General features: G+C 36.4%; 1 protein-coding gene and 1 long non-coding RNA gene across 2 annotated transcripts in view; one reads left to right on the top strand and one right to left on the bottom strand.

Annotated features, from left to right (window-relative positions):
- The first annotated feature begins 2,662 nt into the window (after positions 1-2,662).
- On the top strand, positions 2,663-15,384 carry LOC125381141. The gene is made up of 3 exons (XR_007221701.1): positions 2,663-2,694; positions 4,892-4,964; positions 15,341-15,384. It is a non-coding gene; the product is annotated as an uncharacterized LOC125381141 (long non-coding RNA).
- The window catches only part of LOC124131378, a 54,328-nt gene continuing 46,067 nt past the window's right edge, over positions 9,578-17,838 (bottom strand). The window contains exons 3-4 of the mRNA XM_046494618.2: positions 11,428-12,439; positions 9,578-10,193 (exon numbers count right to left, since the gene is read on the bottom strand). Coding sequence (XP_046350574.2) covers positions 10,169-10,193; positions 11,428-12,439 — 1,037 coding nt within the window. The 3' untranslated portion in view covers positions 9,578-10,168. The remainder of the gene's footprint in view (positions 10,194-11,427; positions 12,440-17,838) is intronic.

The raw sequence follows: 17,838 nt of genomic DNA, 5'->3' as shown, positions 1-17,838 counted from the left end.
TAAAACTGTGAAAATACAACGAATGAGTAACAAGGCTTCGATGCAGTTTCATATAATGTATAACGACAAATGTGTATCGAATCCTTCAGAGACTTGTAATCTGTGGGCAAAGTGTTATTGTGATTGCCTTTCGAAACATCACGCTTTGATAGTTATTTTGTCGAGAGTTTCAAAAGTTAAGAGCAAGAAATAGAGCAAACCAGAACCATAACAGAGATCCTATAGTGGCTGATGGTGTAGCCGCTGCCGACATGGAAAATATTTCTAAAAAGATCCAGGACCAGATCTTGTTACAAATGAACATATTCGATATGCTGGGATGTACCTGTACAAACATTAAGCCATCAACTTGATAATAAAACGTGCTGTACGCTTGAAACAAACAGATTTGTCACAATCATATACAATATATAAAGACAAAAATATGGACAACTCAGTTCTTACTAGTTCAAGAAGCATCACTCAGACGTCTACTTTTGATAAAGGAATATTCGAAAGGACACCGTTTGACAAGACTGATCATAAACCATACCTGAAATCGATAAATCCTTTTTCCCCACACACACTGCAGTGTAGATAAAGAACAGAACACGCTGCAACAATAGTGATGTACTTAAAGGGGCAATTGCATATTGCACTGAACGGGAGTATTTAAGTTGGATTGCTAGATACTGAAAAAGCCTTTGACAAATCTGGCACAATGGCAATTTGTTTAAACTGTTTAATCTGGGCGTTCATGGTCTAGCATGGTACTTCATCAAACACTCATATCAGGACTTGCCTGTTTGTAATTGCGATACAAGTTCTGTACTCCGTGTCAAACAAGAAGTTGGACATTAATATTGTGGAATCCTCTAAGCGGACGTTCCTTTTGTATATAATAGACCCTATCCACCATCCAGATCATCTGAAACGTGGTCAGGTGTTCGAGCAAGAGTATACCCCAGCTGGACTATTAGCGGAAGACATGTTATTGATAAGCACAATCAAAAATGGACCACAATCACCACTCGATGTTGTAGATAAATATACCTACCAGTGGCAAATAAATGTAGGAAAGACTACCAAACAAACTTCACTGTCTCATCCTGTTTCTTTTCTTCAGCTTAGTAAATATTAGAATTATCCACCAAGTGCTAATAGTAATGGAAACAGTTAACCTGTACATTTATGTGTTGAACATGTACTTAGGTAACGAAGGTCATTGTCTTTTGTACCCCCAAAAAGTACGAGAATCTGTACTTTACTTAGAAAGTGTTATCCCAAATATAACATTTGTTACATGTTATATATACTTCTTCTTTTCTATTTTTCCCACTCCCTTCCCGCACCAAGCTGTTATAAACGTAACCGAGGACGTCACAATACTCATGGGAGCATTGGCGATCAGGGAAAAACAATGGCTGTTCAACCGAGTGGAAAACAGACATTCGCAGACATTCGACTGTTATTGGCACTTGCACCTGAGTGTGACACGCTTAATGAAACAAAACGTCTGGGTATTCCTGATTATTCTTTCACAGGTCGGGCGCTAGTTCATATCAAACGAAGCGTGTCATAACTTGAAGTACGTGTTTGTTTTTCTCTGTACCAGTGCGCCATTTTGTTATACATGTGTTTTCTTTGCTTCAGAGACAACTGGAGACATGAATGTTGCCGTGAATAATGTAAAGCTCTATATCTGTATGCTTTTGTTGTCATGCGTGATGTTTGTCAGTGTAATGATCAGAAGGTGCACACTGCATCTGGTACACACACTAGGGTAATGACAAAAAGTTCATCTCAGTTTATATACATTTGTTATTGATATGTCTACATTCTTATCTATCCTTGTGATAGTAAAATATTTACTTTTCGAAAAATCGATAACACTTAAACTTATATGGTTTAAGTCTTTTGAAGTTTTCGTAGAGCAATCCCAAATAGATACTGTACCGCAGTTTATCATATTATCACACTCAGGCACAGTATACTGACTTCGAGCCGACCAGACCTAGTTTTATCCCATAATACCAACTCAGAGACATCTAGACATTGTTCATTTATATATTGGCTGGATACAGATGGCGACTGGAGCAGTCCATTATCCTACAGGTAGGCTCTTTTGCCCCCTTCTTTTTAGTGGGTATAGTCATAAAGGGAGTGAACCACGTGGACAGGGCATCGAACCACCGCTTTTCCTGGTAGATGGTCAAATAACTAAACCATCGGGCTATAATATCATTCATGTGTGCGTGGGATACTCGCATAAAAACTGATTGACAACTTGACATTTTACTGACGTTTTGAGGCGGTAGGATGACAGTTTTGTCCACTTGCCATTTCAGCTGAGTTGTTCCCCTTTGACCAGAATGTATTCGAAAATCAAACTACGTTTTGAATTTGACGGAAACAATTCTCAATCAGTGCATTGATGCACTTAATTAAAGGGCGCAAAACCATTATATACAGTAAAACAGCAAACGTTGCTATATGTGTCAATATCGATATACCTACACTTATTTCATTATATTTCACAACATTCCCACGGGGCCCCCGGCGAAAGTACGGGGAATTTTGTAACATTTCTGCGTTATGTTTTGGTATGGCTACGCAAAGACGTACATCTATATACGTCTTTGGGCTTCGTAACTATGGAACTAATTAGCTTTATGATATGGCCCCCGGGTGTCTGCACAAGTGTTGTGTGAGATGGTAAGTTGGTTCATATTCCTTAACGTTTAAACGCGGTCTATGGTGTTTATATGTGTTTCGTTATTCATATTTTGATTTTAAACACAATACTACACCATTCCTTGACGTGTAGATTATACATTAACACTTTATTGTCAGTTTTATCGGCCACTATGTTTGTATTGTTTGATTATTGTAATTATTTGCATTTGCAAAGGCTTAGGTGCCGAATGCGTGCTCGACGGAATTAGGAATGAGAATATTAGTGATTATCATGAATGTATAATATTTAGGTATAAGAAATTAGAATGAGAATAATAGTGATTATCATGAATGTATAGTATGTAGGTATAAGAAGTGAGAATGAGAATACTAGTGATTATCATGAATCTATAGAATGCGGGTATAAGAAGTAAGAAAGTGAATAATGGTGATTGTCATGAATGTATTGTATGCAGGTGTAAGAATTAAGAATGTGAATAATAATGATTATCATGAATGTATAGTTTGCATGTATAAGAAGTAAGAATGAGAATACTAGTAATTAACATGAATTTATAGTATGCAGGCATAAGAAGTGAGAATGAGAATACTAGTGATTATCATGGATTTATGGTATGCAGGTATAAGAAATAAGAATTCGAATAATAGTGATTATCATGAATGTATTGTATGTAGGTATAACAAGTAAGAATGCGAATAATAGTGATTATCATGAATGTATGGTATGTAGGTATAACAAGTAAGAATGCGAATAATAGTGATTATCATGAATGTATGGTATGTAGGTATAACAAGTCAGAATGAGAGTAATAGTGATTATCATGAATGCGTAGTATGCAGGTGTAAGAAGTAAGAATGAGAATAATAGTGATTATCATGAATGTATAGTATGTAGGTATAAGAAGTGAGAATGAGAATACTAGTGATTATCATGAATCTATAGAATGCGGGTATAAGAAGTAAGAAAGTGAATAATGGTGATTGTCATGAATGTATAGTTTGCATGTATAAGAAGTAAGAATGAGAATACTAGTTATTAACATGAATTTATAGTATGCAGGTATAAGAAGTGAGAATGAGAATACTAGTGATTATCATGAATTTATGGTATGCAGGTATAAGAAGTAAGAATGCGAATAATAGTGATTTTCATGAATGTATAGTATGTAGGTATAAGAAGTAAGAATGAGAATAATAGTGATTATCATGACTGTATAGTATGCAGGTGCAAGAAGTAAGAATGAGAGTAATAGTGATTATCATGAATGTATAGTATGCAGGTGTAAGAAGTGAGAATGAGAATTATAGTGATTATCATGAATGTATAGTATGCAGGTGTAAGAAGTAAGAATGAGAATACTAGTGATTATCACGAATGTATAGTATGCATGTATAAGAAGTAAGAATGAGAATAATAGTGATTATCACGAATGTATAGTATGCATGTATAAGAAGTAAGAATGAGAATAATAGTGATCATCATGAATGTATAGTATGCACGTGCAAGAAGTAAGAATGAGAATACTAGTGATTATCATGAATTTATAGTATGCAAGTATAAGAAGTGAGAATGAGATACTAGTGATTATCATGAATTTATGGTATGCAGGTATAAGAAGTAAGAATGCGAATAATAGTGATTATCATGAATGTATTGTATGTAGGTATAACAAGTAAGAATGAGAGTTATAGTGATTATCATGAATGCGTAGTATGCAGGTGTAAGAAGAAAGAATGAGAATAATAGTGATTATCATGAATGTATAGTATGTAGGTATAAGAAGTGAGAATGAGAATACTAGTGATTATTATGAATCTATAGAATGCGGGTATAAGAAGTAAGAAAGTGAATAATGGTGATTGTCATGAATGTATTGTATGCAGGTGTAAGAATTAAGAATGTGAAAATAATGATTATCATGAATTTATAGTTTGCATGTATAAGAAGTAAGAATGTGAATTATAGTGATTATCATGAATGTATAGTATGCAGGTATAAGAAGTGAGAATGTGAATAATAGTGCTTCTCATGAATGTAAGGTAATCAGGAGTAAGAAGTAAGAACGAGTATAAGAGTGATTATCATGAATATATAGTATAAGTGGTTCCCGTCAAACATACCGATAGAGAAGATAAATATCTTCAACTTAACCGATCGTCGAGCGCGCCATTAACCAGACCTCATTCCTTGTAATATAGAAATGATTTTTTTCAGCACAATTATAGAAAGAAGTGAAAGGTGTGATGTTACAGTAAGAATTGCTGGATATCATCATCATTTGATGGGGGTAAGAATCACACAAATTATGATTCCGCACAGATGAATCCGTGATAACAGTGAATGTACGTTTAAAATTTGAGTAACAGTGATAAAATACATCAGGAAAAGTTATCCAAAGTTATCCTATACATACTTATAGTATACCCGTGAAGATCCGGGTTAAATAGGTCTTCAGCGACCTATGCTTGCGGTAAGAGCCGACTGACGGGATCGGGTGGTCAGGCTCCTAGCGTTGATCGATCCTCGTGATATCAATCACTGGATTGTCTGGTCTCGACGCGATTATTTACAGATCGTTGGAATATTGTTTTGTGTTGCGGTAAAAACAAACAATGAAACAAATCATTGGCCTGGTCATCACAAGGTGCATCTTTCAAGATTTTGACACTTATTTGTCCTGCATGAATAACAACGTTAAGTCACATGACATAAATAGATTAATAAAAATATCACAGGCTGGGTGTGTAAGATTCAAATGTTGATTCTTAAAATGATTAAGCGATAATTTGTTTGCTTGTTGTGTAGCGTTGTTTGTTAATTTATCAAATTCATTATGGATAATTTCGCTAGTAATAGTGAAATTTACACTGTGCGTTTTCTTACCGACGGGTTTGGGATGGGCGAGGCGGTGTTTCATGGCTGAGGCGGTGTTTCATGAGGCAACAGACATCCCCAGTGTTATCTAATACATGCTTAGAAGGCGCCTTTGGTATGGCCCCATGCATGCTGGAATCTTTAAACGATTATATTGATTGCGAAAAATATACAAGGTTCAAACCAATCATCCTGTCATAAACTTCATGTGACCTCGGGCCATGCATACCCGCATCAAACCAGAATGTGTTTGTTTAATATGGAATATATTCAAGCTTAGTATTTTCCTGTGACAAGTATTTACTTACTTCATTGCGTCAGTCTGGTTTATCAACACCTGCATAACTGCTTGTTGACGCTTGGTGTGGCAGATTGAAATTGAGCATTTTGGAGATTACCAGTTCGACTTTGTTGGTAGACACAACATGTTCTGAGTGACAGAGTATATTCATAGGTAAGTAGAGGGCTATCAACCCGCTTCGTCTAATTTTTTTAAAACTGGTAAACACCCGATCCATTTAGTCGCCTCTTACGAATACGTATTGCGGGTTGCTGGGACACATATTATTACCAGAATCGACATGGGTACGGGACCCACAGATGTCGATAGAGATATCCAATACCACTTTTATTGCTTCTTTCTAATTCTGTTTTCCTTAGCGCCAATGTACAATCGGTTCAGGGCGTGCATCTTCTATCCCCTATGTTTCTATGCGAATATGGCATCTGTATATAATATGCATTTGTTCAAGGGAGATCTGAGATTGAACGAGAGAGTGGAACGATTTCATTGACTTTTCTTAATTCTTGCGCTATTTATCTTCAATTTGATATCACATGTTAATGTATGTTTGTATCGACTTTATTGTATGGTGTTCTTTCGCAATATAAGCTAAGATGAAGACCTGGCGTGGTATATTAGTATCATAGAGCCCCCACATGCGCAACCCAAACACCCAATACTTCATCAAACTTTGATATCATAATTATTTTGACACAGGCGCTATTCTACAGGTATGTCATGTTCACAAATAAACGTTTGTGCTCATTTCGCTGGCTAACCCCAAGACCATAAATTCCAACCTGCAAGTATTAATCTACATATGGAGGTCAATATACTTGCTTTCAATTATAAATTATTCATTTAAAACCAGATATTTTTTTCTTGCAGATATATAATATTTTCTAAAAGTGAAATGTGGAAATAATGAAGGAATAAAGAAGAGATTTTTATTAATCTTATATCTCATGTGACCTAACGTTGTTACTCACACAGGACAAAGCAGTGTCAAAATCTTGTAAAATGCCCCTTGTGATGACCAGGCCAATGATTTGTTTTTTGTTGTTTAACGCCACACTCAGTTATATTCCACCTATATGACAGCGTTCTGTATATATGTGAGTCGGGAACAGATAATCCAGTGTTTGACATCATGAGCATCAATCTAGGCAATAAGGATACAATGACATGCATCAACCAAGTCACCGAGCCTGACCAACCGATCCCGTTAGTCGCCTCTTACGCAAGCATAGTCCCCCCGTACGGCAAGCATGTGATGCTGAAGCCCTATTCTCTTCCCGGGTTTTCATGGGGGCCATGCCGATGAAGACGAATGAGTGAGTTTTCCCTGTTTTGCAATCTTTGTAGCAATATTCCAGTCTTTATTTAAATGTCAGTATCATGAGTAAAGGCATTGTGTTAAGGTCACGTTTGCTTTTGATCCATGCACACTTTCTATATGACATTTGTTGGTTCAAACATCCTATACCTTCTAACTATTCTGTTTTGCACATAATCATGCAGATGTATGCTACACTTACATCATTGGTATTTCCTCATGTCCACTGCATATTTGTATCTTTGATATCAATATTCCATTGCATTAAGCATACGCAGAACCAATATTACACTAAAACATTTGCAGCCATGTGTGTTAAACTTTTATGTGTTTTTAAATTAAGTGCATGTGATTATATTCCTGTGAAAACGAATAAAATCATTGAAAAAGTCCTCATATGATTAAAACCTTAATTGTTGCATCTGTAACTGAATATATTCATCTCAATAAAATCTCGAATCTCTGAGTTCTTTGTATCGAAGCTTACGTGATGGCGAGTATCCCGAATGTTGCGAGGAAATGTGCTTATTTTTCTTGGCTCAAGTAGATACGGGAGATTTGCTTTAAAGCCTCCTCCTCTTATCGTGGGATTAGTAAATCTTAACTGGAAAGAGCTATTTTCTTTACACACTCATTCTGTTCACATACGACCTGCCATTACGACTAAACAGAATCCAGCGGTAATCGCTCTTCGAACAACGATTTTAAATAGCTCTGTTCTTCAGATAGCTGCCAATGCTAAACGGGAAATTTACTTCACAGCGAAAGCTAATTCTGACCATTGCTAATCCAGTCTTGTCCATGCCAAGTGGCCATATTAACCTGCTGCAAACCTGATTTTTTTCAAAACTTATACGTTGTTTGTCGGATGCCTGAAAACATGCTGATTATATAATGGACGCCTACGTATAGTGTGTATTTGCATACGTTGAAAACAATGCACATTCAGAGTTCTCTAAAAATATGTAACGTAGATCTGACCGACCTAATTTTGGTGTAATCCGCAATACGTTTCTTTGATCATTACGGTGTAGAAATGCATTCCTCTTACCCTATTCTTGTCATATGGGTCTACCATGATATAAGAATTATTTTTTATAACTAGCAATCAAAACTCTGGACATTAGAAAGGCAGGTACACATGGTTATATAAATAACTCATTGTGATTAAATATTCCCAAGATTCGTTTTCTGATACAAGTGAAAATGCTTAAAAGTAGTCAAAATGCTTAATTTCTATAATCAATATTATTAGAAATTATGGTGCTAATGGATATTTTTCTCTCAATGTAGTGTGGTTTTGATATATATGTGTTTATCATTACATCTGTTCTGATCAATGATGCCGTTGTGAACAGAGGTTAACACCATAGAGATAACAACAACAAAAAACCTTCCACCATCATGTGAAATCTTTGTAAAAAACTGAGCCCATTGTACGATTCGAAAATACAATGATAGCATGTGTTAATGAATCACTATCAAAAAGTGATGACACCAGGTGTAGGCGAAGAGGTGAGTCAGTTGCAGAATTCCGACTATACCATAAGAACGTGTGGACTAGTGATGCTGACAGAAATTCATACAATTAACCAATTCATCGCGATTATACAAATGTGTGGCTGTTCTTACTGATTCGGACTAATTCCATGCGGCAGGAAGGGTAACAATAAGTACCATATTTTAACAGGTTGTTTCACCAGGCCAAGATCGAACCATTCTATCCACTATACCACGGATGCGGTATGTAAATTCATTAATTGGGAACACAACATCAGAAAGTACTAAGAATTTACTTACTCAATAATCATGTGGGGGTCACGTGTTTCCTAGTCGTATATGGTTCCGCACAACCATTGCATAGAGTTGCGTCACTTATGCAGGCCGGAAACCTGTGATCGTGGGTTCGAATCCCAAATTCGCCTGTGTTCATAGGTATGTAAGCACCAAAATGGTGGACGTTGAATGCATGTAAGTGGTATTTATAACCGTCTAAAACGTGTATCACTTCGGGCTTTCCCCCACCAAAAGCGGGCACTTCCTGATATAACTGTTCAAAGCTGTATTTAAACAAACTCACTCATTCACTGTTATCATCCTTTTACGTTAGTGATCAACGATGCGGTGTGTGATATGCAGACTTTCAGTATTCGTTTGTTCTCTGTTCGGATCAAAATCGCCCCGATTATGATTCTTGGTGTGTGGGTACCATACTTTTATTCGAAGGCTTCACCAATGTGTGAAAGGTTTATACCCTGCACTACTTTGAGCATTCCTCCAACATTAAATTTAAACCTCATAATATACCTGACTCGGGTCAAAACGACCCTAAAGCCAAACTCACTCATCAAGTAAAAAATGTTTCAATCATAAAATGTTTCACATAGGAACAAACCACGGATTCAGTATATTATAAAATTTATTTTGATTACGTGTTGGAAGATATATATATATATATGTATACTTTGTACACTTCAATCCATTTCATTGGAGATCGTAGGATTGGACTGAAAAAATATAGAACATACAACTGATTTTTACATATGTACATATGTCATATATACAGCACATTAAGTTAATCATATGATACACATAAGGACCTTCCCTGCTCTCTGTAATATGTCTCTTTGGTAGCATTGTACAGGTTTGAATATTTTATATTTTACTCTAAATAATCATATTTTGTACACCTTCCACTTTAGTACCTACACCTCGGTGACTGATCAAGTACTCAAATGTAAGTAAGGCAACGTATTTTTGGTAGTTCCTATTTAATTAATAGCTCATAAAATAGTATTTCTTGAAACACAAAACAATGCAATCGACCATTTACATATTGATCATTCTGAGAGGGAAGGCCTTATTGATTATTAAGGCAGAATATATGTATAAGTTTTATCGTCCATATATTCTGGCATTTATATAGAGGAGACGATCACGTTCACGCAGTCGCACATATCACATTCTCACAGGGATGACATCCAAGATGGCGGCACTGTTACCGGAAAGAGTTTGCCCGGGAACTGAAACGAGATTGAGATATGATATGAGACCTGAACTTATAACCTGCTACCTGATTAGACAATGTTTGATCTGATTAAATGGTTTGGTCCGTAAGCATCCTTTCTCGTTGTTACTTTCCAAACCGGTTTTCCAAGCAGATTAAACAGTTCCCTTTGTAGCCTGGAAGATAATTATGATGACAATGTCGTCCTATAAAGTAACTAAAACGTGTCTTATATGATTGCCTATGAAGTAAAGAAACGTTTGATAGCAGATTATTTATTGTAGTTATGAACATTATCGATTGAAAGTGTATCCGACAGGTCTTCAAACTGAACAATTCATGTATAAAACAACGTATTTGTAAATCCTTCTATTTTCCTTTTGAATATTTGAATTATTAAACCTTTTTCTTGAACAACAAAATCATCCCAGAACCTCATGGTCATTATACTTGTTTTGACAATTTGTTTCATCTGTGTTTTCTACGTGTACCATTTATTCACAGTCCGAAACTATGTTTTTCTTCAGGTAATAGTCAATCAACATGAAACATACACTCAACAATAAACATACAAGTACAAACAATAATAACATTGACATTATCGTCAATTATATATTAATGAGGACATGACAATGGCATATCTAGATCGTTCAGAATGTTAATGAATAACATTTACAAACTTTGTGTTTTTGCAGAGATACGTTATCTGCTTTAAAATTGTTAACAATCATGCCTTGCATGCAATTTGTAAAAGTAATTTAGCAACACATTTTCCTTCCATTTTATCATACCTGCTTTCCAGATTTCATCCGTGTTTGATTAATCTATCATGCATTATTTACAGGGCTAATTTGGTCGCTAAACTAGACTAGTAACTAGATGTCAAACTTGTTAAGGATAGGTTTCCATCTGTTTCGTTCCCTGGTGACAAAGGTTTTTATTCAGGCGAAACTAAAGATTATTTTTGAGGATAATCTTCATAGCTGAAAATAAATATTAGCTGCAAACACATAAAATGTGTATATATTAATCACTCAAAACTTCGTCAAAATTAAAAAAACATGTCAAGCTATTGGTCACAGTAATATGATTTTATGGAAAGTTATCAGGATTATTATGAGAGTTTATCAACCAATCCGTAATTTAGAAAAGAGTCTACCAGATCATTAGACGTTATCGTGTTTCTGTCTAGTTAAATGTATAATATTTTTGATGGAATTTCAATGTATCTCCCGGATATTAAAACTTACCAGCCCCACCACTTATAACCACATGGTGGACAGATATTCTGCGGGAAGTCACATTTGCCCGTCTTCTCATTGAAGAAGAACCCTCCTTGAGAATAGGAGCACTGCTTGAATCCCATGAATTTCCTATTGGAACACTCATAGTAGAAACTGCATCCTTTCAGCAATGCAGAATATTTCCCATCTTTTTTGTTTGTACAGGATGGTGTGAGTCCACAAGGCTCTGCTGCGTTTTCCTGCCTATCACATTTACCACTTACGCTACTGAACACTTGATCGGCAGGACAGGTGCCATTCCTGATAAGAATTCCCCTGCTGCATTCAATATAGCTCTTGCAACCTGTGTTGGCATCAGGGAAGAACCCTGACGACTTTGTCTCGCAAGGATTAGGAAGGAGTCCACATGGTCTGGGTACAAGCTCATTTGGAATGATGCACTCCTGTCGGATGGGGTCAAAGGAACCAAAATCACATGTTCTGTATCTGATGAATTTCTTCCTTCTGCATTCAAAGTAGTACGTACATCTACCAAAGGGGTCAGCATGAAAGCCATCATCTCGGTCATAACATTGTGGTTGTTGACCTGTTCCACAAGGAGGTGCAGCAATTTCCAACGATTGGCATTTTAGACTCACTGGATCGAAGACCTTCCCAGCAGGACATTCATCGTAGCCCTCAAATTCTCCGTCTCTACATTCAAAGAAGATTCCACATCTGCCTTGCTCATCTGGATAATAACCATCATCTCTGAAGCTGCAGTCTGGACGAAGTCCACCGTTGCCTTTGGGTACTTCAAAGAGGGACACACAGTCGTGTACCTCTGGGGAGAAGATCGGAGTAGGCACTTGACAGTCGTCCTGAGCAATGTTCCTTTGGTCGTAACATGTGACAAAAGTGGGGGTCCAACGTTTAGTGTGGAAAGGGTAGATACCACTTGGCCTGCCTCTGCACTTTCCATACCGCTGATCACAGGGTATACAGTTGACTCGGTCACATTGGTTGGAGCGATACTCGCCTGCAGATAATAACAAATAGACAATCACATCAAATTATGAATGTAGATATATCATTATAGACAGTCACGCGTTGTTTCAAGGCCATATGTGACATACATCTAAAAATCTTAATATGTCAAATAATAAGGTGTACATATTTTTCACTTTTGAATGAAACTTAGAGATTGAATCGAAACATGACCTCCGAATACTAGTTATTACATACAGAAGGAATGAGTGTAAATTATCATTTCAAATGGGTGGCATTCCATTTCATTCACGTTCAAGTAACTTCTTGAACAATATCATACTATTTTCTGCCATGCAACGTAACTAATTCTAAAGACCAAAATGATATGAAAGAACTTCATTTAACATATTGGAATTATTGAAATACACATAATTCAACTGAAGTGAAACAATTATGTATACATTAGTCTGAAAATGTAATAACAACAATTGTATTATAAATTATATGGTGTCATCAAGGCTTATAATAAAACTGTGATGTTTAATTCGCCAGAGTTTCTGGAGTGTGGTGGTGTCAAATACAAACGTGTTTGAACAGATCATGTTTGTGCACTATGTTCTCTTTTATTGAAATCCTTATCATAGTACACATTGTTGGACCTCGAAGCTATCGCCTTTGCAAATCTTTATCAATAGCAAATACATAACCCATGGAGAATTGGCCGCTTTTTATTAAACGCAGACTGATTCGGAGTCGACATATCCCAGACGATAAAAAGGCGTACCCTCCGACAGATGTAATCTTTGACTATATTATGTCTTTAAAGAAGATCTTTGTGAGGTGTTGACAGAATAATAAATAGAAAGATATTAACACACCTGAATTTGGTATGTGACCTTTCCGGATATTGTGTATTGTGTTAAGGATTACATGTGCTATATTCACTCTGACTTCAAATTGCTTTCGTCTAATTCTTCACGTTCTATACGTATTAGATTTCAAGTTTATCCACTTCATGCCGCTTTAAACCATTTTAAACAACTTCAAGATATCAGTGACTTATTCTTGAGCGTTCTGTGTGTGTTTTTGCCTCAGGTTTTTAAACTTAATCAAATGGTTTTGATACCATCTCCAAGGTACCTGTATTTACCTCTTATTATGAGATTATAAATTGATATAGTTTATGTGTATACACCCTAAACGGAATCTATTTTCATCAAACTTGTATCATTCTGAGACTCGCCCGGCAATGTACCGGCTGACACTTCTCATTACATTTATATGTGTATGTTTGTATGTATCCAAAATACATCAGAATGCATGTTTATACACACAGACACACACGGCCCGGGTTAGAAAAGGTCTTCAGCAACCAATGCTTGCCGTAAAAGGCGACCATGCTTGTCGTAAGAGTCGGCTAACGGGATCGGGTGGTCAGGCTCACTGACTTGGTTGATGCATGTCATCGATCCCATTTGCGTGGATCAAATGCTCATGTTGTCAATCACTGGCTGGAATATTGCTGGAATATTGTTGAGTGCGGCGTTAAACAACAAACACACACACACGTATACATGAGCTAGTAATAGAGATATTAGAGACACCGCCTCTATATTTAAATACGGAGTATATACATAATTACTCAGGGTGACAAAAACTATCCACAAGACTCATCAAGAGAGGCGACTTCTACTTTCAAAGTGGCAGAAAAGAATCTACAAGACAAAAACATTCCTGTTGTCAACTGCCCCTTTATGTCGAACTATATCCCTGCAACTCCAGCCTTTGGTGTCTACATATCAAAACCTTCGAGGTACAACCAAGCATGGTCTTTCTAAGAAGAATTCAAAGAGTGTCAAATGACTTTTACTGAAACGTTCCATGATCAGGGTTACAACATTCAAGTAAACCTCTCGTAAAGGTTTCCCTATTTTGACGTGTACGATGTGTTGCCGTGTCCTTTGTCAGGTGAACAATTGACTTGCTTTTGCTTGTATTTATAACAGATGCCACCTATAGAGAATGAGAAGATCACTTTTTTTCGCGAACACCTGGTATCATCACTATTTTATGGTGATTCATAAATGCATGCTCATGATATAGTCGGTATTGTACAATAGCCTCTGCTTTTAAAAGGTATTTCTTATTCGTTCTTATTTTTGCTTGATTATGGAAAGGGTTTTGTTGCTTTTGTTCTCATGTCATTGCGAACACTTCCCGCATCCACATGGCATAACGGTAATTTAGGTTATATCTAGATAGTAACGCAACACGTCATTTGTTTAACGTCGAGTTTCAAGTTGACGTCGTAGGAAAGCTCAAAGTGACGTAGACGTTAATCAGTTCTATGAAGGCCAAAAGCACCGGGAGGTCCAGGCAGACTAAGGATCATATTGTAGGTAAATTTTAGATTCACATCCACGACAATCGTATTCTGGTAGGCTAGGGTACACCTCTGCAGAGCGTTCTGCTTGTTTTTGTTTTCTTTACACTATAGAAAGTATTCCTGCAGGAATGTTTCGCCTAGTGTGTCCAATGTATTGTTATGTCACATAGCGAGATAAGCAAACATTAAATAATCAGATCAACATTAAATCCTTTCTCGCATAATTTCACTTACAGATTACAATTAGCTAATGAATCGCGATCATATGATGGATCTAAAGTACTATAGTTTGAATGTATCGGTGTATAACGTTTACAGAAAAAAACATCAGGAAATATAGCAAAGGTAAAGTAAAGGTTATAAAATATAAAGCGAATGTATCTATATGGAGGATATGTTTCTTTGGCATAACATCACTTGCAAATTGCAAACATTTAACAGTTGGAAACAGTTTCACCCATCGTGGTCTAACATCTTGGACAATATATGGTATCAACAATATGTATTTTGAAATGAGGATAATGTAAATACCCATTGCTGATGTATTCATATCTGCATTTTCAGCTGATGAAACTGCGAGTGCGGTCAATCATGTTGAACATAAAGTAAGTATTAACTTTATATCTATATTCATTATACATCCAACTGAAAACACGGCAGTCGTCAGTGCCAAGAATGAAAAATCAGCTCAGAACACAAACTAGATAATATTTTATGTCCTCCAGTATTCGAGTCAGCCGTGTTAGTACAATGCGATTTATTACTTCTTTATAATTATAAGGTTATTTCTTGGTAGATAACTATAGGACATTCGAGCGAAACAAGACGTATGGAACCTCACAATAATATTTTTACAAAATCAGAATAACATTCATAACAAATAAAAATATTTGCTTTGATGCATTAGACTTTAAAAATCGAGCCGATGATTGATTATTGGACTTTCAGAGAGTTTTAAAGATTTTGAAATATTGTTGTAATTACCTTTCTAGTAACACTACTCAGTGACGAACCCAACCTGAACGATATATGGTTGCATTACTCCAATTGGACAAATTGAGGCTACACTCATTTGCAAATATGGTTTTCAGGATGTTTGTATTTCTTAAAACATAACGTTCCACATAACGTTCTGGAGCCAAGCGATGTAGGATATAGGATCTTCTGCAAAACGTCAAGGAAACATTGGTAATATACAACTTGGGAACTTTTTGCGTTTCATGCAATCACGTTGTGTTGCTGCATCTTCATTAAAAGGACCTAGTGGTCTAAGGCGCCCCAATTTGCTCAGCAGAGTTGCCAGGAATGCCAGCAACCTGTAATCTTTGGTTCGAATCCAGGTCCGCCTTACTTTTGTTACTAGGCTTGTCAGCACCATACCAGTGTTCGTGGGTTTCACCATATTGGTAAATAGAGGTTATCACGCGAGTGTGTTTTGGGATGGCATATATCCTGTATTAGGAATAAACATTGTATTTAGCGAGTCTTGGCGTGTCATGCCTTCCCAAAACACACAAGCGTGCTAACATTGCATTTTTTCCTGGAATGTGCGCATTATGCGAAAAAGGCAGTGATTTATCGAATAGTGCCAACAGTCAATATAGATAGACTGAAACCTTTTTCTTAGACAGTGGCGTAACTACATACAGTCAAAATAACAATTACCTACACATATTGTTACTACTTCCCTTTCGCGTCAATCCATTCGTTAAGTGCAGAGTCAGATGTACACACAGCGACAAAACAAGGAAACAATTCGGGCATATTTGGGTCAAACCAAAATTTATTATATTTGGGAAAAGTCCCCAAGCTGCAGAGGCTTACAAACACAGATCGCAATGGAAACTGATCTGGCCAGGGTATTGGGCCTATTGTCCTCGCTAAAATGTTCGCAGTTTATATCTCAGCTACGTCCCAGTTAGACACTGATTTTCAGTATCTTTGATAATTGTTTTGATAATGATAAATATTATCCCAATAGTTTCTCCAGATTTCCGATGTTTAATTCTGACTCGATCGCCTACCGCGACGCCATGTTTGTTTGTAAACACTGAAAGTAGTACCTTTCACGTATTAGCAGTTTCATCCGTATATGACCCAAACGGATACCATTTTATCCGCTGACTTTATCCTGTCGACAAACGTGCCCATTATATAATAAACTTCTAAGAAGTGCATCACTTTCTTCTCACATCTAGCTGAGACACCGCGTTATAACTTAAATACTCTTCAAATGTCACCAACTCACTATCACACTATAAAATTGTCTCGGAAGCTACAGTTAAGTCGACTTGGAGTAAATTAGGTCTATACTTTATACAGTTTGACCGATACACCCGTTCGATCGTATACAGAGGATATTATTCTACAATGTATGATACATTTGTATGTAACACGTAACATGTAAAACGTGTTCATACTCAAACTGATTTATCCAGAAACTCTCCTTCCTGTGACCAGTCGTGGTCAACGGCATCATCAAATGTCAACATCGCCACTAAACTAAATCTTGCATGGATCAAACGATTTTTCCGGGACCCAATTTATAAAATTAGCCCCAATTCTTACCCTCTGGGCAATACGTGTGATCACCTGATTTATAACAGAGGACTTATGCCTGTTTCCCCACACCAAGCAGTGACATACCATAACAGAAAAGTATTTAATGTGTGAATAGGAAAATTACATTACAACTTAAAAGAAGAGAAACATATGGACATTTCTCTTTGTATACCCAAGTTTATCTCATTTTACTTGTAATCGGTCGTTAACAAGTTACCAGATGTGGCAAATTAAAGATTGTTTACATGTCCAATAAAAAGGTTTAAAATAACAAATAGGCATTGCGTTGCATATTATCCTTGCTGTAAAATTAAAGTTACACTACTTTCTTGAGAATTGTCAGCATAAACATTAATAAGCATACCTAATTATGCATATGAATTATTTTGTCCATAGCTTGTTCTCCGATGGTCAATAAAGATTCGGCGAAATTCATGATACAAATTAAACTTATTTGTACCCCGTTTCACTTAAAAGGCTACTTATATGTACGTCATTAA

This window comes from Haliotis rufescens, unplaced genomic scaffold, assembly GCF_023055435.1.
Source record: "Haliotis rufescens isolate VD_foot unplaced genomic scaffold, xgHalRufe1.0.p SCAF_1, whole genome shotgun sequence".
In the NCBI taxonomy this organism is placed as follows: Eukaryota; Metazoa; Mollusca; class Gastropoda; order Lepetellida; family Haliotidae; genus Haliotis; species Haliotis rufescens.
This window is presented reverse-complemented; position numbering and strand designations above follow the sequence as displayed.